At 47.9% G+C, this 15350-nt stretch overlaps 1 protein-coding gene across 1 annotated transcript in view; it reads left to right on the plus strand.

Moving 5' to 3' along the window:
* Nucleotides 1–15350, plus strand: part of EFCAB6 (EF-hand calcium binding domain 6) — a 253258-nt gene that overhangs the window by 191870 nt on the left and 46038 nt on the right. The window contains exons 22-24 of the mRNA XM_057743330.1: nt 754–948; nt 5652–5807; nt 13882–14077. Of these exons, the coding sequence (XP_057599313.1) occupies nt 754–948; nt 5652–5807; nt 13882–14077 (547 nt within the window). The remainder of the gene's footprint in view (nt 1–753; nt 949–5651; nt 5808–13881; nt 14078–15350) is intronic.

A 15350-nucleotide genomic window follows, 5' to 3' on the forward strand; every position in this document is an offset into this window, starting at 1 on the left:
GGTTGCAGATTTTTTCTCTTTCATGACTTTGAATATATTTTGCCGCTCACTTCTGGACTGCAGTGTTTCTGTAGAGAAATCAGCTGATGACCTTATAGGGGTTCCCTTGTAAAGAACTCTTTTTCTCTTGCTGTCTTTAGAATCCTCGCTTTGTCTTTAGCTCTTACCATTTTTATTGCCATATATCCTGGTGCAGGTCTGTTTGGGTTCATTTTTTGGGGGGAGCCTCTGTGCTCCCTGTACTTGGACATTGCTTTCCTTCTTTAGGTTTGGGAAGTTTTCAGCCATAATTTCTTCAAATACATTTTCAATCCCCGTTTCTCTTTCTTCTGCTCCCAGAATCCCTAATATGCATAGATTGGCCTTCTCTATATTATCCCATAGCCCATAGGTCTCTTACATGGCTTTCTTTTTTTTTTTTTTTCATTTGGCAATCGTGTTTCTAAAAACAGAATGACAGTGGATACATCGGTTGCTCCCTTGGGGTGGATTAAGATCTCCCTGTGTGAGGTGATCCTCCTGTTGATTGATGAGCCTGTGGTCACCTGGGGATCTTATTAAGAACAGGTTCAGATCAGGTGTGGGGCAAGGCTCGGGATCCTGCGTTTCTGACTCCCTGGGGAGGCCGGTGCTGCACGGCTACAGAGCCCACGGTGTGTGAGGAACCAGGCAGGGGGCGTGCAGACGGTGTTAAAGCCCTAGTACCTCGCCTCAGCGGCCACTGGTGAGAGTTGTATTTGTTTGTCTTTAAAGGTATGACACCGAGGGAAGAGGGCACATTACTTACCAAGAATTTTTACAGAAATTGGGGATTAACTATTCAGCGGATATCCACCGGCCCCATGCAGAGGATTACTTCAACTTCATGGGTCACTTCACGAAACCACAGCAGGTGCAAGAAGAGGTGAAAGAGCTGCAGCAGAGCACAGAGAAGGCCGTGCCGGCCAGGTGAGTTGGTGAGCATGAGGTCCGGAGGCCGGCTCTGCCCCTCGTTGGCCCTGGCAGCACTGGTTATTCTGAAGTGGTGCCTCCCGGTGCTGGCACAGCTGTCATGAAACTGTAATATTCGTTCACTGCTGCAGATTCTAGAAATCGGTGCCAAGTCACAAAGCTACAAAGGAGTTAAAGAGCTATCAGCCTCTCCCGCCCTACCCAGCCACACCCTCAGATCGCTCATATTTTATAGGCCGCCCTTCAGAACCTAACCTTTTAGGTGTTACTGACCTAAGCACCTGGCCCTCCTCTGGACAACTAGAATGCAGGTTCCACGAGGACACATCCGTCTCTACCTGATTCAGAACAGTGCCCGACACCGAGTAGGCACCCAGGGGGTGTTTGTCCAGTGAATGAATGAACAGACGCATTCTTTAACTCAGCAGTTCAACGTTGGCGACTTTATCCCAAAGAAATAATGCAGAAGAGGCCAGCAGGTTAGCAGGTGAAAGGTGTGACTTGCAGTGTGTTTTCAACAACAGCAGCAAAACAGACGCTTGTCCATCCCAGATGAGTGCCTGGCTTACAGAGCATGGCCCCAAGGAGCGTGAGGTGGTGAAGCGATTACAGCCATCATCATGGAGACGGTGGAGATGCCTGTAATAGAGGCCAATTGGCAGCGCAGTTTTAAACAGTCTATAGGGGCTTCCCTGCTGGTCTAGTGGTTAGGAACCCGCACTTCCCATGCAGGGGGTACAGATTTGATCCCTGGTCAGGGAACTAAGATCCTGCATGCCCCGTGGTGTGGCCAAAAATAAATAGTCTGTATACCATAGCTGGAACTACACCAAGTGTACGTGCTGATCCACAAGGACCAGAAGATGCTGTGCAGGAGGTATCATCTGGTATTTGCATGGTGGGACTGTGCATGATTCCTTTCAAGGTTTAAAACTGGTCACTAATGCCACATTGTAAAATTCTAGAACAATGGGTAAAGAAAATGCAGTACATAGATAAACAATGGAATACGATTCAGCCATAAAAAAGAATGAAACATTGCCATTTGTGATAACACAGCGGGACCTTGAGGGCATTATGCCAAGTGAAATAGGTCAGACAAAGACAAAAACCATGTGATCTCACTTATATGTGGAACCTTACAAAATAAATAAATAAATAAATAAACCCCATAGATACAGAAAACAGATTGGCCGTTGCCAGAGGTGGGGTGGGGGTGGGGATGCCGAAGGGGATGAAGGGGGTCAAAACGCGCAGCTTCCAGTTATGATAGAAATACGTCCTGGGGTGTGACATACAGCAAGGTGACCACAGCTGGTGAGACTGTGCTGCGTGTTGGAAAGTTGCTAAGAGAGGAAACCTTGAAGGTTCGCATCCTGTGGCTGGTGATGGACGGTGGTGACCACCTCAGGGTGTACAGATGCCAAGTCATCATGTGGTACACCTGAAACTAACATAATGTTGTATGTCAGTTATGCCTCAGTGAAAACATTAAACATAGGAGAAAATGTTGCCACATTTGATGCGACCCTAAAGCAATGGGACAGACTTTCTCGATCAGTCTCAGTCCCGGGAGGCCGCCCGCCAGCCCTCCCCAGGCCTGGGGCCCCAGTCCCCGCTCCAGAGCCTCAGCTCCGTGGCACTCTTGTCTGTGTGTCTGTCCGACTGTAGTCTGTCTCTTCAGCTGTCTGTCCCCACCCGCTCTGAATGTGTGAATGAGCTGTCTCTAAAGAATCCCCAGAGGAAAGAAGTACTCCAAGGACACAGGGCTGGAATGTAACGGCTAAATGGGGTTTAAGAGGAAGGCAGTTTGCACACACCCCTGAATGATGTCTAAGTTACTGAGTTATAAAGCCCGAAGGCAGATAATTGAGTTGGTGAAATTTCCAGTAAAAATATGTGCAAGATTGGTATAAATCAAATATGCCACGAAACTAATGAAAAAGTGGGATTTATCTTCCCAGACAGGGCCGGCCTCATTACACACGCGTGTCTTCTCTGCACGCTCGCCTGCCCCGTGTGAGTAATGAGGCTCCGGGAGGAATGGCTCACCCGCAGTGGCGTCCCCACGGTCTTTCTCTCCTTGTTTCTGTTTGCGGTACGAGCGGGATCCGTAGCTGGGAGGACTGCGCACCACCCAGCGGTGCGTTCAGACCCCCAGGCTCAGGGAGCTGATTCACACTCACGCGGTCCCCTGCCACGATCACCTCTCTTAGCAAGGAAGACACGCCGGAGGCATGAAAATTCATGACCGGCTTCTGTTTCCTCAAAGATGTCAGACTGTGAAATCATCAAGCCACTTTGCCCTTCAGGATGGGCCACTTTTCAATTTCGGTGTCCGTGGGTCAATTACAGTGTTTTCAGAGCTTTTAACCTCATTTATACTGAAGCTCTGATAAGATTAATAAATAGGAGTGTTCATTCAAGTGACCGAAATTTTATATTTGCCTCTTAAATCTAAGAGAACTAATTTTGTTTGAAGTGGCCTGAATACATTTTAAATATTCAGAGAATTTTTTTTTAAACCCATATTTATTTTTCATGCCTCGCTCTTTTTGGCCCGAGTCTGAGTTGAAGAGTCAGAGTCAGAGCAGCGGTGGTGAACTAGCCACAGGAGCTCCGCAGGCTGTTCTGAAATGCAAATTGAGAGGCACAGGAGCAAAACCAGCCTGCCTCGGAGGGTCCTTTCCCGTTCTTTCCAGCGTGCTGGCCGGCTGTGTGTGAGGGGCTCTGTGGCCGTCCACTGGCCGTGGCACTGCCCTCTTCAGGCTTCTGTCTCGTTGTCCAGACCAGGGACCAGACACTGTGGTGACTGACACGGGTTCTGCTTGGCAGTGTGTGGCGTGATCTGAGCTCCAAATCCTCATTACTCTGTGCACATATTTACTCTGCAAGGGAAATAATTACGGCCTGGAAACCAGTCCAAGAAACGCTGAACACTTCAATTTTCTAAAAATATGTATCTCAAAAAAAGTTTTGATGTTTTTTTATACCTTCACTTTCATTTTCAAGGATCAAGTGGAGTGTAATAGTTGTGGTTGCAAGGAATCGTTTTGTAACCTGGGCCTGCATGCAGAGGACACCTGCGAGGGGATCTGGTGTGCTGCTGCTCTTGGGACACGTTCCCCGGGCAGTTCTTGCAGCCCATGTGCGTCAGCTTCTGGAAGGCGCACCCCAGCCAGCTCGGAACCGCAGTCCAGCAGGGGAGGGAGACGGTGGCCCACGTAGCTTCAGAGTCCCCTGTGCCTCCCTCTCTCCCCAAGTATTCCCTCAGCATCCCCTCTTCTGATTTCTGACTTTCTTGTTGCCATGGATTATTTTTTCTAGGCGCGCTCAGGGAACTATTTGTGGATACGTATCCACAAATACACATCGGAGGTGGTAGACAATTACCAGCAAAGATTTCGTGTTTGGAGTTTCTGGCATATTCTCCCTGCGTAAGAACCTCACAGCCGAGCTCGAGTCAGACAGGCACAGTGCTCAGTGTGGTAGGAAGAGCTTTCTGGAGCCTGGATGAGCCGGGGTTATGGAATATAAACCCCTGACCCATAGGTCAGGTGCAGGACTGTTTATTCTTAAAAATGCCCATAGCTTTTTTAGTCCCTTATCAATAATTTTTTTTTTAAGTCTGGGAAGAATTTTCCTGAAAGACTGAATCAGTCTTGAACACATTCCCAAGAAAATCAGCCCTCGAGCTCGAACAGGAGCTACAGCTTGACGCTGTCTCTGTCCCTCCAAGGGAAAGCTGGCCAAGCCCGGACACTGCACGGACCGGGCGCTGTCTTCTTCCTATAAAATGGGGGTAGTAATTACCCTCCTCCCTTGCTGGGCTGTTGAGAAGAACACATGGGAGAAGGTACACGGAGACAGCACAGCTCCGGGTGTGCCAGCTGATGCACACAAACGCTGGCTTATTTCTCAACAACAGAGAACCTGACAGTGAACGAGGGGTTCCTGGACCCCCACCCCGCCAGTGCTCACGGACCGGACCCAGGCTTTCAGCCCTCCTTGGTCCCCTGTCCTGCATTCCTGCTTCAAGGCCTTTTTGCTGGCTGTCCCTGGGCCCAGAGAGGTCTCCCTGGGGGTAAATCCCCACCGAGTTCTTCACCTGCCATCTCTGCTCAAGGGTCACCTTCCCAGTGAGGTCCACCTGTACCCCCTACTGGGAGTTGCAGCCCACCCCCACCATGCGCCTTCTCAGCCCTGCTCACGGGCGCTGAGCTGACCCCTGACCCACTGTGCAGGGCACTGATGTCTTCCATTAATTGTTGGTCTTGCCTCTGTGGGAATGTAAATTCTTCTAGGGAGGCCTCTCTGATTCACTAGGTGTATCCCGACACCCAGAGCAGAACCTGGCACATGATAGGTGCTCAACAAGCCTTCATCAAGGGAATGGATGTGTATTTCCCATGTCTGTAATATCACTGTATTTTCAAATGCTTGGCTCCATTTTTAAGGTACTCATTCTAGTAAAAAGACGAGGTGGTAATTTCTCTAACATAGTTTTGCTAATGATAAAAATGATGATTATTTTTTTTCCAGAATACCTTGCATTGCAGATGTCACACCAAGGCTGCAAAGCATCTTCAAAATTAGTTGTTAGATGAATCATCACATTAGAATGATCAGGGAGCTCTTGCTTTAAAGAAATGATTTGTTTTCCCAGTTTTAGTGTGTGTCTCAAATGTGTTCTCTTTCAGGGATAAGCTTAAGGAGCACTATCAAGATATCAGCAAAGCACTCGCCAAACTAGATAAGTCCAGAAATGGCTGCATATCCTTATGCAAGATGCAGAAGTCGCTGCAGGAGTGCGGCTGTTCTCTGACGGAGGAGGAGCTGACCCATCTTCTAAACAGGTTCTCTTTGACAGGGTTTACGTTTCTCACAGCACTGACAATCAGGTTGTTGCGTTGCTTTCATGAATTTCTCCTTCTCTGTCCACTCAAACAGCCTTTTGGCATTGAAATAACCTCCACGCCTCCAAAAATTCAGTTTCTATCTGTGGACAGAAGTAGAACTATAATGTTGTACTCATGAAACTTATATAATACTATAAACCAGTGTGACCTCAATAAAAAAGAAGAATCAACCTTTGCATATTCCCCTGGCCAGGCTGCGTTCTAATGGGTCTGAGCCAACCCAAAGCAGAGAGAAAGCAGCTTGACAAACGCACGACTTCTCCTGGTGGGTCTCCGCAGCATAATCAGCATCTTTTAACACTATTTTTCTTTCGCCCAAGTTATTCATGCACTTGGGCGGGAGTCAAGTCATCCTGCAGGGCTTATTAAAAACAGCAGCCCCTGCCCCGCCGTCCTCCCTGGAGTCAGTAACTTGCAGCACTTTAAATCATGTCTTTTGGGACTTAACTCAATAGTTCTGACAGGAGTCTACAGCTACTTCTTGATTTTTCACTTTTAGGCAGCGTCTATCGACTTCCTACCAGGAAGATGCAGATTTAACTCTTTTTCACCCATCACATAACCACCAACCACCTCACCCCTTCAGCCTCCACCACGGCATGGACACACACGCAAACTTACCCCATTGTCTCCCTGTGTTGCTGCGTCACAGTTTGGTGTAGATCAGTATTCATGGTTTATATTACTGTAATTGGCTGATCACTTTTCTTTTCCTATTTAGCATTTTGTTTTCCCTGGAGTTAGCACTTATCTTATTTTTTCTGTTTGCTTTGTTTCTCTGTACTTCTTATCACTAATTAAACCTTCAACTTGTGAAATCTCTTTCCAGTGCGTTCAGACACCTTGGCTAATCTGTCGGCTTTGTTTTTTTTGGACAGCCCTTTTCATGTTTGTCAACTCTCAGAAATTTTCTTGATTTATTTCATTAACGGGTTCCTCTCCTGTTCATTTCTTTCTGAACCTCCTGTTGTTATTGAGTAGTGAGCCACCTAGAGTGTCCCCTTATATTTTAAACCTTCCCGGTCCCATATCTCTTTTTCTTCCTGCTCCACCTTCTGGGAGATTTCTTCAGTTTTAGTTCGCAACCCTTCTTTTGAGATTTTTGTCTCTGCTAATCATACTTATCATATTTTTAATTACCAGAACTTGTTTTTATTCTCAGAATGTTCCTTTTCTATAGCATCCTGTTCTTGTTTCATGGATATACTAGTTCATTTCTCTGAAGATATTTAAAAAATGTTTAAGTTCACTTGAGAATTCCCTCCTCAGCGTTGCTTTCTTCTACTACCTTCCATGTCAGACATTTTCCTCCAAAATATGCTCATTTTAAGTGTGCGATACTAAGAAGCAGATTAGAAGTTCTGCACAGTTGGGTAGAGCTAGTCAACTCTGGTTTGAACTGCTTTGGCAGGGTAACCTGGTGGGTAGTTTCCTTGGGAGATTTCCAATGTCAGCATCTTTAAAACTTTTCCTTTGGGCTGGTTAGATTTTCCAGGGACCAGGGTTGCTGGATAAGACACAGAATGGCCAAAGTTGAATTTCAGATAAACAACATATATTTTTCAGTATACGTAAGTGCCGTGCAGTATATGGTATATATTTATACTAAAAAATTATTTTTGTTTATCTGAAATTCTAGTTTGTCTCCCTCTAGGTTTTTGTTTGTTTCTTTGTTTTTCTAAACCTGGCAACACAACCAGAGAAGACTTGTTGGTCTCCCGCTGTCAGTACTCTGGGAGCTGATGGGGAAAGGAAGGCTGAAAGTTTCAGCAGTCAGTATGATAAGCTGAATAATACCTGGTAACCTGTGAATGTCACCTTACATGGAAAGAAACTTTGTGGATGTGATTAAGTGAAGGATCTTGAGAATGGGAGGTGATCCTGGGTCATCTGGGTGAGCCCAATGTCATCACAAGTGTCCTTATAAGAGGGGATTGGGGAGAGATTTCACCCAGAAGTGACCACAGAGGGAGAAATTGGAGTATTGTGGCCACAAGCCAGGAATCTCCAGCAGCCACCAGAAGGTGCAAGAGCAAAGAACAGATTCTCCCCCAGAGCGTCTGTGGGGAGCACAGCCCAGCTGACTCCTTTCTGCCCAGTGAAGCTGATTTCCAACTTCTGGTGTCCAGAACTGTAAGAGAATAAACGTGTGCTGTTTAAAGCCACCCACTTTGTGGCATCATGTTATAGAGTCATAGGAAACAAATAGTCAGTGTATAAAGCTTCTCTTAACTCCCCTCTTTTCATTAAGGACCCTCCCTGTCTTGAACTGCGACAAACACTTACCATCTCCAGAGAATACCCCTCCAGATCCTCTGTGGTGTGTGTGTGTGGGGGAGCCAGGCACCCAGCCTGGGGAGTCTGGAGAAGGGCATGTCCCACACAGGCATTTAGCTAATCCTGCTCTTTAACCCCACTTTCATTCCTGCATCTAGATGTAGCTGACCACTTCTGGAGACTCTGAGGTTTTGCAGCTGTGTTGAGTCCCTCTGCATTCCTTCTGTTGGTTCCAAGAGATTTCTCGAAACTGATGCATCTGTTTTCCCTCATCCGTCGAATTCCCAGAATTGTCTTCCTCCACTTCCTCTCTGCCCTTTGCACTTTCTGCCAGTGGCCCTTAAACTCCAGCCAGCAGCAGAGACTCGGCTTGCTGGACCCCTCCCTCAGGCCCTGTGGCTTAGCAGGCCTGGGAATCTGCATTTCCAGCGAGGTCCTGGGTGACGCTGATGCTGCAGGACTAGAGCACCCCAAGAACTGCTGCTTGGTGCCTTTAAAAAACTCCTCCTTTGGTCGTTTTAGAAGGAACAGAGCTAGTTATGTGCATTCAAGCCACTTTAACTGCAAGTGTCATCCTCTTGTAATTTTAAACCAAAATAACTCAGCTGATTGCTCCTCCTCAGACTGCTTCCGTGCGCAGTTTGTAACTTGCATGTCCCTTGGCTGTGCTGGCAGAAAGTCCTGTGACTGAGCACATGGATCTCACGCTCCTTTCTTTGTGAGGTGAGGATATTAGCACCCCTCCCCTCCCTTTAAACAACGTGAGCGGTTGCACTAGGGCTCGCAGTGCACGTGAACAACCAGCCTCAGTCCACTGTCAAGTGACACACGACTACTTCACGGGAAGTGCAGGCGCCTCGCTGCAGCGTGAGCGTCCCGAGTCCCCCCTCCTGCCCCAGGGCGTCGCTCTTCCTCAGGTCACTTGTCCCGCTGCTGCAGTCACCCCACACGTTGTCACCGTTACTTTGGACAATGATCTGTTAGATCAACTAAGAATAAGAAAAACAGAAGATACTATTTTACCTTCATTTATTCCTTCTCTTACGCTCTTTCTTCCCTCAGGTAGATCCATGTTTCTGACCCATCTGATTCTCCTTCTCTCAGAAGAATGTGTTTGAGCATTTTTTGAAGGGCAGGGTGGCTGGTGATGAAGTCCCTCGGTGATTGTCTGTCGGCAAAGGTGTTTATTTCTCCTTCGCTTTTGAAGGATAATTTCACTGGATGTAGAAGTCTAGGTTGGTGATTTTTCCTTTCCACACTTTAAATATTTCAGCCCACTCTCTTCTCGCTTGCGTGATTTCTCATGAGGAGCCCCGTGTGCCTCTCATCGTAGTTCCTCTGTAGATGTATTCCCCCTCTCTGGCTTCCTTCAAGACTCTCTCTTTGTCTGGCTTTGGCAGTTTGAATGTGATATAAGTAGGTGTAGTTTTTGGTACTTTTCTGTGTGGTGTTCTCTGAGCTTCCTGGAAATGTGCTTGGTGTCTATTACCAATTTTAGAAAAATTTTTTGGGCCATTATTACTTCAATTTTTTTTTCTGAGTCTTTCTTTTTCTCCTTCTGGTATTCCAGTTATGTGTATGTCTGCCCCGCTTTTTTGGCTGCACTGGGTCTTCGTTTCTGCACTCCGGCTTTCTCTAGTTGTGGAGGGTGGAGCCTATTCTTCATTGCAGTGCGCGGGCTTCTCAGTGCAGGGTCTTCTCTTGTTGCAGAGCACAGGCTCTAGGCACGCAGGCGTCAGTAGTTGTGGTGCACGGGCTTAGTTGCTCGGCGACATGTGGGACCTTCCTGGACCAGGGATCAAACCCGTGTCCCCTGCATTGGCAGGCAGATTCTTAACCACCAGGGAAGTCCCTAGTTCCACTTTTAAAATTGTCCCACAGTTCTTGGATATTCTGCTCTGGGGGGGGTTTTCCCACTCTTTTTTTCTCTTTGCATTTCAGTTTGGGAATTTTCTGTCGACATGCTTGAAGTTCACTGATGTTTTCCTCCACCATGTCCAGTATACTGATGAGCCCATTAAAGTCATTCTTCGTTTCTGATACGCTCTTTTTCATTTCCAGGATTTCCTTTGATTCCTAAGAAGGAATATCCGTCCCTGCTTACATTAGCCATTTGTTCTACATGGTGTCCACTATTTCCATTAGACTCCTTTACAATTTCATCATAGTTAGTTACTTTAAATTCCCTGTCTGATGATTCCAAAGTCATCTCTGAGACTGGCTCTCATGCTTGCTCTGCTGTCTCTCAGACTGTGCTTCTTCTTGCCTTTCAGCATGCTTGCTGCTTTATCATGGTTATTGGTGTTGAAAGCCAGACGTGACACATTGGGTAGCAGGAACTGAGGCAGACAGGCCTTTCGTGTGAGGTTGTATGTTAATTTGGGTAGGAGCTGGGCTGTGTTTAATGTTGCTGTAGCTGTCAGTGTCAAGGGCCTGGCTTTCCTCCCCTGTCCCTTTTGTTATCCCTCCTGTTTTCTTGGACTTCCCTGGTGACTTCTCCTTAAATAGAGTCTGTGTTTGTAGCTCTTCCCATTGTAACCCACTGCTGTTATACTGGAGCTGAGTTGATATGGTGTAAGGGATGGGAGAGGGGAAAGATTCTATACTCATGGTCAAATCTCAGTCTTTCAGTGGGCTTGAGTCCCTGGGCTGCAACCTTCAGAAATGGTTCTTAGTTTTTCTCTCCTCCCTAGGATGAGACAAGAAGTCTACAGGGGGCTGGAGTTGGCTAACTGCCTTTCCCACCGATGGGATAAGGCCCTAGTAGAGTCTTTTTTCCTTAGGAAATTATTACACAGAAGGCTCTGGGCATTTACCAAGGATTATTATTCCCCTTCCCCTGCCAGAGCCAAGAGGGGACCATCCTCAGATTTCCACTGTGATGACCTAGTAGGGTTCTTGAAGGTAAAGGCATGAGAGTAGGGGTCCCTAAGACTGGGCCCCCAGGGCTTTCTCACTCTCACACTGGTCCACACACGGCCTCCACCGTTGCTCAAATTACCACATAAGTGTTCCTACCAGCTCACAGCTCCAAAGGCTTTTGTTCCAGGCAAGTAGATCTTGGCTGTAATTCTCTATATTCACCCATCTCTCCAGAGGTGAGGTGACGTTTCGGGGTGACGTTTTGCCCTGTGACCTCAGTTTTCTGATGGGACCAAGAAAGCCGTTGGCTTTTGGCTTGTTTGGCTTCTTTCTTCGTGTAAAGGTGAGAGTGACACTTCCAAGTTGTTCCGTGTCAGAGCTCCCCCCTCTTCCTGTCACTTTCCCTCTCCATGTCTCATCTTTTATCAGCTACAATTTTTCTCTGGAAAAGCTAGGTAAATTTAACTTTTTAATGTCCTACAGCCACAACCGGGTCCTCTCTGCTTGGTTCATAGGTTGGTTATAAAACTCAAGAACCATTCAGCAGCATTTCACAATTATGCCTGTGTACACATTCATGACTCATCATAGTCCGTGTCCGGGAGTGAGTGACAACGAACCTGCTTCTCAGTGGCCCTGTCCCTGGGCCTCCATGTCTACCTGGTCATAGGCAAACCTGCGGGTACCCATGCATCTTTTCTAAACCATTTGGGGAAAGGTTGTTCTTTGCTGTAAGCTGCTTCCAAGGACATAGAGAGTAGGGTGATTTCTTTAACCATCGCTGTTTTCTGAACATGGGGCTCGGGTGAAGTTCAACATTGTCAACCTTCAGCTTTCCCCAGCGTTCTTCCCCACTTTCTGCTCCCTCCGTCTTTCCCCTGGTGCCCTCCTTCCTAGAGCCTGGTTCCCCACCCTCTGTTCCAGGTTTGCCACCCAAGAGTGTCCTGGGCTGTCCCCACTGTTCCCCAGGGTTGGATCCCCTGTTTCTTATATGCCACATCTTTTTATTTCTTAATTTACACTCTTATTTTGCTGGAGTACTTCCTGGAGTAATTCCCTGAGAAAGGAGGGGACAGGAAATAAGTTTTCTCAGTTCTTTGTCTGAAAATATTTTTTATCTTCCTTCACACAGGTTGTTAGCTTGCCTGAACATAGACTCCCAGGGACAAAATCATTTTCCCTTAAAACTTTGGTTGTCTGTGCGTGCATGTATATGTCTGAGTGTGTGTGAGTGTGCGTGTGAATGTGTGTGGGGGGAAAGGAGGACCATTTCATCCTTAAATGCATGTGTGTTCTCTTCTTCCTTAAACAGGGTCTCTTCTCACTAAATCTATTTCCAGCTGAACAAGAATTGAAATGCATACAGTGAATAAATCATGGAAAAATAGCACCAGATAAACCATTAGCTAAATGATGACAGGAGAGCCTTGTTAAAACGTAGTTAGGCTCGATACTTTTATAAACAGGGACACAAGGGCTGCGGGATTTCTGCAGTCCACCTGTCAATGGGTGATCAACTTTTTTATGAATTGAAACCTTAATAAGGATCCATCAGCTCAGTCGCTTGTTTCTTCTCAAAGACCTCTTGATGATAAGCAGCTCTGTTATTTGTAATTATATGTAGATTATTCTTTTCTAGATCCAAAATAGACTTTTCTAAATAATACTGAGATTAGCATATGCATTTGATTTTATTACTAAATTTTAATACCAAGTTGGCAATTTATCCTGCTGATGAAATAGAGCTGATTATCCTTTTCCTCCATGTCTCCGGTGTGCGAGCCAGCGACGCGGGGCCTGTGCAAGGCGGCTCTGCAGCTGCGGGGTGGGGATGCACAGCTCTTGGCTGGTTCTCTCGAGAAGCAGATAGCCGAGTCGCTGGAAACTTCTCTCTGGCTTCCCGGCGTTCCAAGCTGTTCTTTGTCACAGGCTCCATCCTGCTGAAAGAAAGTTTGGGGGTCAAGGTGCCAGCAATCCCCAGGGAGTCTAAGTTACAGAAATGTGGACTTTGAATGCAACTAAGCTTTATTTTGAATTATTTTACATCTTTACTAAATAGGCTCTATATTTTCACGAAATACGGATTTGCTCTCACAATATATTCTTTTAGAATGTAAAGGTATTTTCTTCTGTGTTGGAGTGGAGGGAAGGAGGGAGCCTCTTTTTCTCTGTGGATGTCCTTGTGGAGACACACACCCAGACAGAATTTCTATTTGAGGAAACACTAAGCGATGTAGGTTTCATAAACATATGTTTTGAGTGCTTTCAGCCTGACAGCGTACTTTCAGCCATTCTTGAAAAAGAATTTCACATCAGTTTTACTCAGCTCCTCTTTTCCTTTTCCCTGTCTTTGGTGTACTTCCGTTATGTTCAGATTCCCATTTCTCAGTGCGGGCGCTCATTAGCTAAGGCCCCGATGACTACAGCCCTACGCCCCACCACCCCGCAGTCCTGCCTCCAGACCAGCTCTGCCACCACCATCAGATGCATCTCCCCAGGATCCAGCTCTGCACGTGTCACACCCCTGCCCCCGTCAAGGGGCAGATTCCTCAGCCAGGCCTCCTCCCATCCTTGGCTCTTCAAACCTGTGAGCCCTACTGTCCAGCCTGCAAGTCTTAGAGCTTCAGGGCAGGACGATCTGTGGCGCCAGCAGCCGACAGTGGCCCCGCACTCTCCCCTGTCATAGCCCTTCTGCTGTGCCCTTAGACTGCCGTGCTCGTCTAATAGCCCAGCTGACCGGTGTGCGTGCACCTACAGGGAACAGTGGCTCAACATTATTCATGTTCTCCACACTGTTCTGTGCTCAGCAAGTGTTTGTTGAATGAGTGATAGTTTTTTAATTAATATATTATTTTCTTTCTTTTGGGACAAGTTGGGGAATCAGCTGGCGTGAAAATTCCATCAGTTACCTTGACTTCTTGAGAGCCGTGGAGAAGAGCAAGCCAGCCAGACCTCCGCCCCAAGAGAAAGAGGAGAGCGTGCCCATCAATTTTGCACTCCTAGGTCCAGAGGAGGTTCTGAAGAACATCCAGGAGGTCGTCACCTCCTCCAGTCCAGCTTTGTGGACGGTACGAGGACCGCACATGCTTTCACTGTGGAAACTGACGTTCTGGTGCTCACGCCAGTTCCTGAAGCCAGTTCCCAGCCTTGCCCCTCCTCCTGGGCCCCTCCACCTCTCGCCATTCTCCTTGGGGCCTCAGAACTTGATGGTTGGGCGAGATCAAATTGTTCACTTGAGCAAATGTGTATCCGTTTTTGCTCTGTACAAAACTACCACGATCGCACCCCGCCTGTCTTCTGTGAGGCGAAAGTGCTCAGTGTTTAGCAGAGGCTGGGTCTGCAGTGAGGGCCAGGGGTTCCAGGCAAAGAGGGCAGAGGACAGAGGCGAGAGTGAGTTTAGCACATCCCATGAGCCGGACCCGTGGGGATGAGCGATGCCCCCCTTGAAGAGGTTGGCCAAGGCCAGTCTGTGGCACGAAGACTCATCATGACCAGGAGCCTGGGGTGGGAGTGGGGGTCGGGGTGTGAGAAGGGAGTCCCCAAGCACACTGACATTCAGGCTGACAGCTTTGCAACCCTGTGGGGCATGCCTGGGGGTGGTGCTTCAGGGCATGGCCTCGGAAGACAGTGCTCAGGCCAGGCTCCCAGCAAGGTGCCGGTCCCCTGTTCAGGTCCGCACGTGAGATCCCCCTGCAGCAGCCGTGAAAAGAGAGAGGCTGTGTGCAGAGGGCAGACTGTGCAGTTTAACAAGACAGCGAATCCAGAGCCTCCCGTGCGTTGCTGGGAGCACGCTGTCCAGACAGCACAGTCAGAGCGGGGATGCTCCCGTGCCCACCATATGCAGACCCACAGACCCACGCAGACACTGAGGCCCATGCTCACTATACACCTGCATCCCCTCGGTGCCGGGAGGCAAGCTGGGCTCTGGAGTCCAAGCGCCGGGGATCAGTGGGGCAACCCAGCCAGCTCATGAACGTTCTGGAAGGCCAGCCGGCATGGCCTTGCTCCCAGAGAGCAGACAGTGTTTGCATGAGGGAAGTCGCTATGAGGATTTAACATTTGTGTGTCTTTATTTTAATGACTATCTAAAGATCAAAGAAAATGAGTATGAACACATCATGGGTCATCTAGAAAGCCCATCGATACCCCTTTCAACACCAGACTGCCCTGGCCCAGGGGTCACCTCGTGAGGACTGCAAACTCACATGTGCACAGGGACCAGGAGTAAAAATGTGAAGGGGCCAGGACGTGGCCGCAGCAAAGCCCGCGGCACAGCCCTGTCCAGAGGGCAGCATCTCCTCAGGACTGCCCCCCCCCCGCCCCCCGCCGACTGTTGCTGAG

Source organism: Hippopotamus amphibius, chromosome 7 (assembly GCF_030028045.1).
Source record: "Hippopotamus amphibius kiboko isolate mHipAmp2 chromosome 7, mHipAmp2.hap2, whole genome shotgun sequence".
Lineage (NCBI taxonomy): Eukaryota > Metazoa > Chordata > Mammalia > Artiodactyla > Hippopotamidae > Hippopotamus > Hippopotamus amphibius.